This window comes from Dermacentor variabilis, chromosome 5, assembly GCF_050947875.1.
Source record: "Dermacentor variabilis isolate Ectoservices chromosome 5, ASM5094787v1, whole genome shotgun sequence".
NCBI classification, from domain to species: domain Eukaryota; kingdom Metazoa; phylum Arthropoda; class Arachnida; order Ixodida; family Ixodidae; genus Dermacentor; species Dermacentor variabilis.
The window spans coordinates 203,201,613-203,215,537 of record NC_134572.1 but is presented as its reverse complement, the minus strand read 5'-3'; the positions used below and the strand labels follow the sequence as shown (position 1 = coordinate 203,215,537).

Genomic DNA, 13,925 nt, shown 5'->3' with positions numbered 1-13,925 from the left:
TGCCAGACGTTCTTTTTCAGTTGCTGAGTAGTTTTTTTCAGCAGCGGACAAGGTTCGGCTGGCATACGCAATAACGCGCTCAACACCAGCTTGAAACTGAACGAGTGTCGCTCCGATACCAACGTTACTAGCATCAGTATGCACTTCTGTGTCAGCCTCGGTGTCAAAGTGACCAAGGATCGGTGGTGTCTGTAGACGTCGCTGAAGGTCGTGGAAGGCGTCGGATTGTGCTGGGCCCCAAACAAATGTGACGTCGTTCTTGATGAGTCGTTGCAAAGGTTCGGCAATTTCACAAAAATTGGGTACAAAACGGCGGTAATACGCGCAAAGCCCTAAAAATCGGCGGACATCGTGTTTTGTCTTCGGTATCGGGAACAGAGCAACTGCCAGGGCTTTGTCAGGGTCAAGGCGCACACCGGTGCTGCTGACAATATGACCTAGAAATTTGAGCTCCTCGTAGCCAAAGTGACATTTTTCGGGCTTCAGGGAGAGGCCGGCGGTGCGGATAGCTTGAAGAACCGCCTCAAGCCGCTGGATGTGTTGTTCAAACGTGGTGGAAAAAACAACTACATCGTCTAAGTAGACTAAACACGAGTTCCACTTGAGGTCAGATAAAACTGTGTCCATCATGCGTTGAAATGTGGCCGGAGCGGAACACAATCCAAAAGGGAGGACCTTAAATTGATAGAGACCGTCGGGTGTTATAAACGCCGTTTTTTCCTGGTCCCGTTCGTCAACTTCAATTTGCCAGTACCCACTACGTAGATCCATTGAAGAAAAGTAACGGGCATGTCGCAGGCGATCCAAGGAGTCGTCAATTCGAGGAACTGGGTAAACGTCTTTTTTCGTGGCCTTGTTCAGTTTGCGATAATCGACACAGAATCTTAGTGAACCGTCTTTCTTTTTAACTAATACAACAGGTGAAGCCCAAGGACTTGTCGATGGTTGGATGACATCATCGTCGAGCATTTGTTTCACTTGATGACGAATAGCATCCTGTTCTCTTTGCGACACGCGATAAGCGTGTTGGCGAACAGGTTGGACGGTCGGTTCAGTGATGATTCTGTGTTTGATTAAAGAAGTCTGTTTGACCTTCGACGTGGTGGCGAAACAGTCGCTAAATGACGATAGCAGAGTAAGGAGCCTCTCCTTCTCGTCTTGGTCGAGCTGTGGGTTGACGTTGATGTGACTGGTCAAGTCCACATCACTGGGTTCCGGAATCGAGATTGTCGTTACCGAAGCACAGGCGTTGGACTCGGCCACCGTTTCAAAGTAGGCCATGGTGGTATGCCTCGCAAAGTGTTTGTATTCGCCACTGAAGTTCGTAACTAGAATCGTGGTTTGCCTATGTTGGAGCTCTACGAGACCTCGTGCGACGCCGACTTCGCGATCCAGCAATATGGTGAGGTTACCTTCGGCGATGCCTATTCCTAGTTGTTCTTGAGGGCATTCAACGAGGACGAAGATGCTACTTCGAGGCGGTAACGTCACGCAGTCATCGACCACGCGTAAAGCCGCGCGGTGATGTTCATCCGCCACATTCGAATCCGAAGAAACATAGTTAGAAAAAGTCACGAACAAGTCACGAAGGTTAATGATCGCCCCATATTCCTGGAGAAAATCCATGCCCAGTATAACTAGCCGAGAACACTTGGGCAGCACAAGGAAAGACGCTACGAAAGTCGAAGTAGAAATTGCAAGTCTGGCGGTGCATCGTCCAATGGGTGACACGAGGTATCCTCCGGCCGTAATCAGATGTGGGCCGTCCCACGCTGTCAGCACCTTGCGTAGCCGAGTCGCCAGTGAGGCACTCATAACCGAGTAGTCAGCTCCCGTATCTACAAGTGCAGTTACTGGATAACCGTCGATTGAAGCAGTAATAGCAGCAGAAGTTTTTTTTTGCAGTTGCGAATGAAGGCGTCAGTGGTACGTCGCGAGGGGATGGCGTCGGCGGAGGATATTTGACGGTTCGCATGACAGCGGCCTCACCCCCGGAGGTCGCCGTTTTCAGTTTCCCCGGCGCGGGCTTCCACCGTTGACTCCAGCGGAATCAAAGGCGGGTCGAGCACGGTTCGGTGACGCGTACCGACGAGGTGAAGGCGACCGTGACTGTCTTCGCTGTTGGGCAGGAGGAAGCCGGTTACTTTCTAAGTATTTCTCGATTTCGTGCGGGCGTTCGCCATAGCGCGGGCAACGGGCGTCCGGATGGTATCCCCGCAGACCAATCCGTCGGTACTGGCAATCGCGATACATGTGACCAGCCTCCCCGCAGTGATAGCACAACGGACTGTTGTCGGGGGCGCGCCATACTGTAGATTTGCGCGGACCAGGATGAAAGGGTGCTGGCGGATTCGTGCGGTGGATTGGACTTTGGGAGCGTCGAGAAATCCCAGCAGGCGGCTGCGAAAAACGGCCCGTCGACGACGCGCAAGCCCGAAGAGCATCCGCGTACGAGAACGTGGGAGGTTCGGGTCGTGTTGGTGGCGAGGGATGAACCACTTTGCCGATGTCTTCTCGAATGACATCCGTAAGAACCGCGGCACTAGGAGGTGTCGAAGCCGATGCATAGGACTTGTGCAGTTCTTCTCGAACAATTTGTCGTATTAGCTCGGTAAGTGACTCCCTGTCATCATTTGCAGGTACGAGAGAGCATGCAGCAGTCATGGTGGTCTGGCGTTCATACTGCGAGAGCCGCTGCCGAAGCATACGTTCCATGACTGTTGCCTCACGAACGAACTGAGAGACTGTTGCAGGAGGATTACGCACGAGGCCCGCGAAAAGCTGTTCCTTTACGCCTCGCATTAACAGACGCACCTTCTTGTCTTCTGGCATTAGTGGGTCCGCCCGACGGAACAATCGCGTCATGTCTTCGACGAACATGGCGACGGTTTCGTTTGGCATTTGGAACCTCGAAGACAGTGCCTGTTCGGCTCTTTCTTTCCTTTCGGGAGTGCAGAAGGCTTCGCATAGCAGTCGGTAAAACTCCTGCCAGCTGGTAAATGAGGCTTCGTGGTTCTCGTACCATACTCTCGCCGCGTCTAAAAGGGAAAAGTAGACGTTCTTCAACTTACGGCGATCGTCCCAGTCGTTAAAGGCGGCGACCCGGTCGAAATGGTCCAACCAGTCTTCAACGTCCTCAAAGGCGTCGCCATGGAACGGGTTAGGCGTGCGAGGCGCGTTGAGAATGCATGGTACGGGAGCATTTGGGATCACCTCGGTTTGGCTTGCGGTAGTTGTTGACATCTTCCTCACGGAGCTTGCCAGGGGACTGTATTGCGGTGGAAGACCTTGGAGGCGACGGCTGCTTCGATAGATTTCTGCCGTCCCCGAGGTACTGGCGTCGGTAGCTTCTGGTTCAGGACCCGTAGGCATACGATGGATGCGTACCCAGCACCTCCACCAGTTTGTCACGAGAGGAAAAGCCAGCCAGTCAGTTTTAAGCGAACAGCCGTTTACAGTTCGTGTTTGCAGCAGCTACCACGCACACTTCTTCTTCCTCGACCTCTAGCGTAACTAGTGCGTGCCAATATACACCGTCAGTCAACGCATACGCAGAAACTTACAATCACGCATCTAATCGAACATTCTGGTTGAAGCCTATCACATAGGCAAGAAAGGCAGCTTCTGCGTTAGCGAAACTTCGTTATCATTATTTATCATTATATAAGGCCGAGAAGAGGTTTCTTGAGCGTTGCGTATCATGAATGTTTGATTAAATGCGTGCTTGTAAGTTTGCTCTGAGCGTATGCGTTGTCTGACGGTACACATGTGTCTGCGTTCTGTGAATAAAGCAGTTGCGAGTGGCACCCTGTCCCATTCTCTTCTCTTGTGTGTCCGTTTATTTGGCGTCTTTATATTTTATGATGAACAGCTCGTTACTTGACAATATTGAGTAGTACTTTCGTAGGATGTTGTTTATGTTTGGGAGTGCATTAGAATATTTTGTTATAAAGGCCGGCGGTCTGTCAGATTCTGGTGTAGGCTGTTTCGCCAATTCCGACTCTCTCCAATCTTGACGCCACATCATGAGCTCTATCGAGAGCAAGTTGGGGATAGTTCCTTTCTGCTGGAGTTGTTTTAAGGTCATACAGGTGGTGGATATAATCGCGGTCTTCGCTGCAGATTCTTATTCGTTTCGCTTGTTCAACAAAAATTCCTTGCTTGCCGTGTCGCGGGTGCTGACTGTTGTAGTCTAAATATTGCTGGCTATCCGTAGGCTTCCGGCAAAGTGTCGTTCTCTGTTTTCCGTATTCAATGTAGACCGTGCGTCCAGGAACTTGATCTGACTAGGAGAGTGGTGAGCAGTTAATTTAATGCTCGGGTGAAAGCGATTGAAATGTCTAATTAAGTCGGTTAACGCGCTTGTGCCGTGTTCCCATATTATAGGTATTTCGTCAATGTAACGAAGTTATGTGTGGAATTTTAGACGGTACGATTTCAACAGGTCTGCTTCAAGCTGTCCCATGAAAATGTTCGCATACGTGGGAGCGAGTGGTGTTCCCATGCTAATGCCGAAAGTTTGCAGGTAGCGAATAGAATCGAATTCGAAATAGTTGAGCGCGAGAACTAACCTAAGGATCGACAGGTAAACTTCTGGAGCGTGCGCTTGGGGATTGATTGCAAGGGATATAGAAACGGCTTCAATTCCTTCACTCATAGGTATGTTGGTGTAAAGGACAGAAACATCCAAAGTGACCAGAACAGCGCGGTCGGAAAGGATTTGGTTGCCGTTGATGCCGCCGATAATTTGAAGGAAGTGCAGCGGTCTTGAACAAAAGATGGGGGGGGGGGGAATGTTTGACAGGTGGTGATTTAAGAATTTAGATAGCGACTCAGTAGGTGTGTTGTTATTAGACACAATAGGCCGACCTGGGATTTCTACCGTAAATATTTCTTCGACCGGAACATTATGTATTTTAGGAAGAAGATAATAGCGGCCTGCTGTTTTGTTCTTGGGCATCATGAAGCGATATTCAGATTGCGTGATTAGTTCCCTGGACAGGAGCTCCGCTATTGTGCTTAACACAATATTGCTGTGATCTGAAGTTGGGTTAGAGTGAAGTTTTCTGTAATAGGTGTGGTTGCTCAGTTCTTTAGAGGCCTCATTCTTGTACTTTTCTATAGGCCAGATTACGATACTGCCGCCTTTGTCTGCTGGTTTTATTGCAATATCATTCCTTTTCGCAAGTTCTTTAAGGGTTTGGTGTTGAGCGGGGGTCAAATTTTTGCGTTTCCGGCAATGCCGCGTTGACTCTAGAATTTCCTTTGATATCAGTTTTAAGTATAAATCGAGGTCTGGGCACAGTTCGGTTTCCGGTGTCCACGTGCTAGGTGGTCTAAGAGAGTCTCTATCTTCTTTTCCTATATCTGGTCTACCGAAAAAGAACTCCTTGATGCGCATGCGTCGTGAAAACTCTGTTATATCTTTGTGGAGTTCGTATTCGTTTACTGCGTTATTCGTCGGACAGAACGTTAGACCACGTTTCAGGAGATCAACTACCTCGGGCTTAGACTTTCGGATATGTCTACTACATTGCTGCAGTGCTCTGGATGCTCGCCCGTAGGACTATCGGTGGAGCTACGTGCTGCAGGGGTCACATTAGTTCCTTTAGGTGGATCTGCAGCTCTGGTATCCTTGTGCTGGTATTTAGTAATTTTTCCTCCCTAGTTTGGACCAATTGTTCAAGTTCTCTTCGGTTCAGATAAATTTATGCTGTCGAGTTGATCAGCAATTATAAGTTGGTCCTTGCAGAATTCTGTCCTAGAAAATCCATCACTCTCTCTTATTGATATTCTCGAAGCATTGCATTTCAATAATAGCCAGGAGTATAAAGAACCGAGGGCACATCTAACCTTAATTCTGGGACCTTTTGGGATTTTCCTGTTTAATGGAGCTAGTGCAAGGTTTTAGGTGAAATCTGTAATTTGCTTGTTTGGCGGCGATTTTGAGGGATTGGAGGAAAGGGCGAAATTTGTTGTCGCCTGTGCTATCCCTAGTGCGTGGTAGTCGTTTCTGTTTGGTTCGGGCAGGCCTCCGACCTCCGGCATCTTCAGGTGGCGTCTTTTTACACTTTTCTTGTCCAGGCCTGCACCTATGTCTGTGTATCTGTCTGTGTATCGGTCTGCTTATTAGTGTAGCTGTTTGTGTGAAGGCTTCGCGGCTGGTTGTGGACTTCCGTATGAGCGGGTGTTGTAAGGGTGGTGTTGGCTCCGCGTCCACCGTCTGCGTAGGTGCTTCTTGGGTTCTAACTTTGGTGGAATGTGCGTGCGAGCTGGTGTTTAAAATCTCAGGCGTGTGTTTCTGTGTTGAAGCTAACAGGGACGCAGGATTTATTGGTGTTGTTGGTTGCGTCGATTTAAAAGAGTTCCTGAGTCTGTACTTGATGTTGTTAGCCATTGCCTTGAGGCAATGGCTAACATCAACAACAAAAATGGCTAATAGAATGTCCAGAAGAAAATCATTGAGCTTACATGTACCTAGTGCGTGGGCTAGGAGTGTCTCTGAAGTAGTAAGGGCAAGGCGCAGAAGACCAGGAATCAGGAAGAAGAACACAAACGACAGGACCGGCGCCACTCACAACGAAGTTTATTTTCGCAACAAGCCTGCCTTATATAGGTTATTCACGCCGAGTCACGCACAAAACTTTAGAAGTAAAAAATAGCAATCTATCGACCATTCAGGAATGTTATCTGGCACATATTATCGAATGAGCAAACAAGAACCACACGTGGATCAGCACAGCAGGCAATTGATATAGTATAGTCTTTTTCCAAGTCAACGGGGACAAAAAAAGAAAACCAGACATAAAAGTACCGTCTACACTACCAACCAATCTATCCACAACATAACACACTTCAAACGCCTAAGGCCCAGTCAGTGATAAAACCCGCACGACTATGGGAATAATGACTAACGAATAACACGCAAAAACATGAAAAATGCGCCTAAGTACAGTGTCAGCGTCAAAACTAAAATCTCTAATAGTCACTCACCTAAAAAAATTGATAAAACGTGGCCACGCGAAATAGGAACCACGTGACGAACAATGAAATGGACAGAAGTGATGAACGATAAGGTCTAAAGAACAGCGTCTGCGTCGAAAAAAAAAAGTGCAACGAAAGCTTAAGAGCCACTAGAAAATCGTCAACAAAATAAAAACTAGTTAAATAAAAGGAAGACAGACAGTAAAACCAAATGAAATCGCTCTAACATGAGGCCTAAATGAAGCCTAAAAAAGTCGTCTCTTCGTCACTAAATATAATGGACGGCCTGCTGACGCATGCGTTTCCCTCTTTTTTGATGAAATAAGCTTGCACAATTTCCCGCTCAAACCTGTCTTGTCCAAACTTCAAAAATTTAGTTTTGTCAAACTGAGGGCGGCAATTAGAGCAGTCTCTGCAATGCTCTGCAAGGAAACTCCCTTCCTTGTTGCGCAGATTACGAGAATATTCCGTTGGACGCTCATTGAAACATCGACCTGTTTGTCCGATGTAGCTGCGACCACAGCTTAGAGGGATTTGGTAGACTACACGCGTTCTGCAATCAGTGAACTTCTGATGCTGGATTGAACAAGCCGGGCGTTTCTCTCCGTTCATGGCACAAAGTTTAGACAGCTTGCAAGGCGCCCAGAAGACAACCTGAGCGTTATGCCTACTCGCCGCTTTCTTAATGTTGTGCGATACCTTATGAAGGTACGGAATTACCGCAACAAAACTCCGTGAAACTGGCTCCCTGATAAGAGGCGGGTGCTTTAGTTTTTGGAGCATCGTTTCGCAGACAGCTGAAATCAGACATGGCGGGAAGCCTGCCTGTTGTAGTCGTTGCACTTGAGCGCTAAAGCTACTTGACACCAAATGGATACAAGACTTAGTTAAAGCCGTTAGCAGAGAATTTGTAGCGATTGCACGCTTTACAATCTTGGAATGGGCGCTCTCAAACGGTAGCAGGCCTTTCAAAGAACAAGTTTTATATGCAGAAGAAAGGGATATGCATCGGTTCTTCTGTAGCTCCTGTCCTTTGCGATATCTTCCTATCTGTTGTAGGAGCTGATATCAGTAATAATCTTTGTGGTCCTCATGTAGTGTCCATTTACAGGTATGTTGATGATTTTTTGGTCATTTTGAAGGACGTCCCTGAGCACGAATTAGTTTCTACCGTTGAGAGAACCATGACTATCTTCTCGAACCACAGTCAGGGTCTCAGGTTTACCAAGGAAGTTCCGAGCTGTGGTTAACTCCAGTTCTTGGATATCAGGCTAGTGTTTCCAAAGGAAGGCATTTGTTGGATGTACAATCCGCGTTCTTTGAAAGCCCTGCTACCGTTTGAGAGCGCCCATTCCAAGATTGTAAAGCGTGCAATCGCTACAAATTCTCTGCTAACGGCTTTAACTAAGTCTTGTATCCATTTGGTGTCAAGTAGCTTTAGCGCTCAAGTGCAACGACTACAACAGGCAGGCTTCCCGCCATGTCTAATTTCAGCTGTCTGCGAAACGATGCTCCAAAAACTAAAGCACCCGCCTCTTATCAGGGAGCCAGTTTCACGGAGTTTTGTTGCGGTAATTCCGTACCTTCATAAGGTATCGCACAACATTAAGAAAGTGGCAAGTGGGCATAACGTTCAGGTTGTTTTCTCGGCGCCTTGCAAGCTGTCTAAGCTTTGTGCCATGAACGGAGAGAAACGCCCGGCTTGTTCAATCCAGCATCAGAAGTTCACTGAATGCAGGACACGTGAAGTCTACCAAATCCCTCTAAGCTGTGGTCGCAGCTATATCGGACAAACAGGTCGATGTTTCAATGAGCGTCCAACGGAACATTCTCGCAATCTGCGCAACAAGGAAGGGAGTTTCCTCGCAGAGCATTGCAGAGACTGCTCTAATTGCCGCCCTCAGTTTGACAAAACTCAACTTTTGAAGTTTGGAAAAGACAGGTTTGAGCGGGAAATTGTGGAAGCCTATTTCATCAAAAAAGAGGGAAACGCATGCGTCAGCAGGCCGTCCATTAGGCTTAGTGACAAGGAGACGACTTTTTTTAGGTTTTATTTAGGCCTCATGTTAGAGTGATTTCATTTGGTTTTACCGTCTGTCTTCCTTTTATTCAACTAGTTTTTATTTTGTTGACGATTTTCTAGTGGCTCTTAAGCTTTCGTTGCACTTTTTTTTTCGACGCAGACGCTGTTCTTTAGACCTTATCGTTCATCACTTCTGTCCATTTCATTGTTCGTCACGTGGTTCTTATTTCGCGTGGCCACGTTTTATCAATTTTTTTAGGTGAGTGACTATTAGAGATTTTAGTTTTGACGCTGACACTGTACTTAGGCGCATTTTTCATGTTTTTGCGTGTTATTCGTTAGTCATTATTCCCATAGTCGTGCGGGTTTTATCACTGACTGGGCCTTAGGCGTTTGAAGTGTGTTATGCTGTGGATAGATTGGTTGGTAGTGTAGACGGTACTTTTATGTCTGGTTTTCTTTTTTTGTCCCCGTTGACTTCGAAAAAGACTATACTATATCAATTGCCTGCTGTGCTGATCCACGTGTGGTTCTTGTTTGCTCATTCGATAATATGTGCCAGATAACATTCCTGAATGGTCGATAGATTGCTATTTTTTACTTCTAAAGTTTTGTGCGTGACTCGGCGTGAATAACCTATATAAGGCAGGTTTGTTGCGAAAATAAACTTAGTTGTGAGTGGCGCCGGTCCTGTCGTTTGTGTTCTTCCTGAGTCCTGGTCTTCTGCGCCTTGCCTTTACTACTTCAAGCATGAACCAACTAGCCCAAGCAAGAGTTTTACTTGAGTGTCTCTGATTGTTGAGTAAGTGGCCTGTGTTCGGTTACGATCCTGGTAAGTACTGTTGTCAGGGTGATTTCTGCGTTTAGTCTGTTGGTGTGCAAATCGTGTATGAGCGTTTTCATGACCTTAACTCTGTTGTCACCGGTGTAGGGGTTAAGGTAATTTGTCTCGCAGTGAATGACGAAATGTGTGATGTGCTGTGGTGCTGCGGCAATGAGGTCTCCGATGGTGTGTTGTGGAGCCGCTCTTAAAGCTAGTGTGGTGAGTGTTGGCCTGGTGGAAAGTGTTCGTGCATGTACTTGTAGTATGTGTCTAATTAGTGTTACGAGTTACAAGGAAAGCAGAGGGCGCTCACCTTGTTCATTCATCTTCCGTCGGTAGAAATCCAGGGAAAACACAGTGAAGGCGGGAGATGGAAATTCAAGACGATGAGCGAAACGAGAACAAGGTGAAAGCAGGAGCTCCTGCTTTCACCTTGTTCTCCTTTCGCTCATCGTCTTACATCATTCCCGCAGCACACATCGCTCAGACATGAGCAGCAAGACACATGGTCGCACAGCTAATCCCCGCCCCCTCATTCATTCATTCGACCTGCCAAATACTGGAATGGCCTCACTGCTGACACTGTTGCCATAACTTGTCCATCCTTGCTCGAACAGTGTTACTGATCCCTTTGGATATAGCTAATGATGTGGAACATATGTGAAACACGCCCCTTTTGTAATACCCCCTCCGAGGGCCTTTAACGGCAGTAAACTGAACTGAATAAAGTTGAAACATATCTTTCTTCCGTTGGTCATGTGCATTGTCACTGCGTTCCAAGTACGTACAATTAACCAACAGTATTTTGTTCAAGTCAATGAAAATGATTGTGCCAGAATGCTGATAATGTGTGCTAAACATTGGTGTGCTTACCATAAGTTAAATGCAGTGAACCAAGCTATCTTGTCCAATCATTACAACTTTTAATTTATGCTATCGATATTTCCCGTAGTACATTGTCGTCCATATAGCGGCCATTAGGGTAAATCAAAAGAAAAGAAAGCATAGAGGCATATTTATTGAACTTGGAGTCTCCACTACTCTAGCATTCTGATCACGAAGAAGATTGCTTCATCAGGTTCTTGCTAAACCATGCTGGCCGTGGGCGGTCCACTTTAACCCGACGTCCTCTCTGCTTCTCTTCTCCCTGGTAGGCAATGACCACTTCCTCTTCCACTGGCTCCAGCTTGAGCTCCTTGGCAATGGTATCACGCAGCTGCTCAGTCTCCTGCTTCACCTTGCCATAGCAGTGGCCTGAAACACACAGCAAACGTAACGTCACAGAGGGCCACCATTCCTGCTCAAAATTTGTTCTCAATGAACAAGAAAATCATAATGCACACCAAGTCATCGAAGGTCTAATCAGAGTAGCCTGACAGACCAATAGACACCACTTTGGCATAATAGTTCTGAGGAAACAGCAAGGTGGAGAGAAGGGATTAATGAAGGGAAAGTGAGATATCCACCCAATCGTAGCAACTGCTACAAAGGAAACCCATACGGGTACTTCGAAAGAAAAGCCTCTCAGTTGAAAAAAACATTCGTCCTGGTCCGGGACTCGAACCTGGGACCACCGCCTCTTCGGGGCAGCCACTCAACCATCTGAACTAACCAGACTCAGATGGCAGGGCGAAGTCAAATTCATCAACAACTCAAAGCAAAGGCAAGAAAGAGTTTGGCGCAATAGTTCTACGGAAACCCACAAGGTGGAGAGAAGTAATAAAGGGAAAATGACACATCCACCTAATCGTAGCAGTTGCTACAAAGGAAACCCGTACGGGTTCCTCGAAAGACAAGCCTCGCATATGAAGAAAGATGGTAGCACAGATGGTAGAGCGGCTGCCCCGGAAAGGCAGTGGTCCCGGGTTCGAGTCCCGGACCAGGACGGATTTTTCTTCAGCTGCGAGGCTTTTCTTTCGAGGAACCCGTATGGGTTTCCTCTGTAGCAAATGCCACAATTGGGTGGATGTCTCATTCTCCCTTTACTAAAAGACCACTTTGTTGCATATAGCTACAATATATAAAGTTACATTAGATGTGACATTACGTAACTAATGCTGACACGCCACTACTGCCAAGCCTGCCTTTGTTGAAGGCATCACTGCTATGAGCACAACAGTTCTCACTAGATCCAGTCCTGCTCAATATTTCAACCGGGCTCGGTAAAGATACTTTGCGATTGTATTGTCACGTGGTGGTGACGTTGAAGAATACAGTAGCAATACTGTGAACGACAAAACTAAGTTTTATTGGACGAACCTGTGCCCACAAAACAGGCTACAATTATAGCACAACGATAGTGGCGAACACGGTCGGCGATTGTCGAAAATCTGATCAGCGGGTCAAGCGCGTCGGCTTTTATGAGATCAGTCGTGGAATGTTCCAGATTAACCGCTGAGACCCGCGTGTCTTCACAAAGTTCTACACTATTCGCGTCGCGCATACATGCAATCAGATTACACAAGTTGCGGTGAAAGACAGTGGACGGAACCATCCATAACATTCCAGAAACTTCTTTTCCATGCAGGCGCGTCCTGCGCTGTGCGATAACATTTGTTGGGTGGCGAAACGTGATCGCCCGATAAGTACACGTGTCAGTATCATGATACGATTGTAACAAGATACTTCAGCAAGAAGTACTTGAGATACCAGATACTACTGCATTAATTGTATCTGATATGTTACTTTCCATTTGTATCTTAGAGTACTTCGATACATTTGGAAATTTCTTATTATAGGTGTATATATTGTAGCAGCAAATCCGCATGCACAAAAGTGTTTGCCTGGAAATTTCGTAACTACGACCAACCTTGTTTCACTTGAATGAAATGTCTGTTTTATTGGCGTTGCTCTAGCCGCTTAACATGAAAGTTACATATACGCAGTACTATCACTGGTTTTTTGCTGCTTTATTATTTGATGGGAGTCGATGCTGTTTGCCGACAAGCTGGCGGATCGCTTTACAAGAATGTCAATAAGAAGCCTCTGGACAGTGGCGCAAATACCGCTGTGGAGCTCTACCTTGTCTGTGAACGTAGTACCGTTTACGCAATACCGTATCACCAGAGAGGTGTAAAGCAGCAACAACACTGGTAGTGCCATCTTTTGTGACACATAATGCATACATAGATAACATAAGGCTAGAATGGCCTTTCAAATTATACGTATCAGATGGGGTAAAGCATTCATCAGCGAATTACTCATTTATTCAAGTGGCTTAGTCGCAGCAGTATTAGCTTGAGAAGCAGAATTCAGCCAACGTTTATAGTTTCACACAGTGATGTTGCGATAGCAGCACCTTATATCTTAAAATACACGATACATTATTTAATGTATAGGAAATACAGATACTGATACACCTCTTGCGAGACGTGTCATGATACAGATACAAGATACCCAGAGTATCTAAGTGTCCAAAATACATGCATCTTCGATACCGCCACAGTCCTTTCATGTTTTTTTGACACGAAACTCCATCGTTTTGAAGAGGTTCAAACGCTGCTCAAAGCTACCACGACGCGGTGCCACTGTGCCTCAGATGGTTTCATTCACGCACCGCAACGCTTGCGCGGTGCGAGACGAGCAGATTGATATGGTGCGTTCCGTTAAACATGTGTTGCATGCCGGGGTGCTGTTCCGGCTACAAGGAAACGACCGAAAAGGTGTCATTGTTTTTTTTTTTACCGAGTGACAAGGAGCAGCGCGAGAAATGGAAGCGGGAATACGGATTCCATCCCAAAGTGGTGGTTTTAACTTTCAATGAAAATATACGTATTTGTGAGTGAAATCCACGGGCAGCTGTAGCGGCACAAAAAAGGCGCATCTCTGACTGCTCGTGTACTTGCAGATCGCATTTCTTGGCCGGACTGTGATAAGCTGGGCTTTCCTGCTGCTTCCGTCACACCCAGCCGACCTGGACCTGCGCACATCGGCCGCAGCCGAAGTTCTTCGCCCCGCCCCTGCCGCTAAAGAAGAAGCAGCCTTCGACTTCCCCGGGCACATGGGCAGCTAAAGCGGCACAAAAAAGGCGCATCTCTGACTGCTCGTGTACTTGCAGATAGATCGCATTTCTTGGCCGGACTGTGATAAGCTGCG

General features: G+C 46.8%; 1 protein-coding gene across 1 annotated transcript in view; it reads right to left on the bottom strand.

The window, feature by feature from the left end:
- Positions 1-10,828: 10,828 nt before the first annotated feature.
- The window catches only part of mRpL32 (mitochondrial ribosomal protein L32), a 61,121-nt gene continuing 58,024 nt past the window's right edge, over positions 10,829-13,925 (bottom strand). The window contains exon 3 of the mRNA XM_075693915.1: positions 10,829-11,084. Within this exon, the coding sequence (XP_075550030.1) occupies positions 10,885-11,084 (200 nt within the window). The 3' untranslated portion in view covers positions 10,829-10,884. The remainder of the gene's footprint in view (positions 11,085-13,925) is intronic.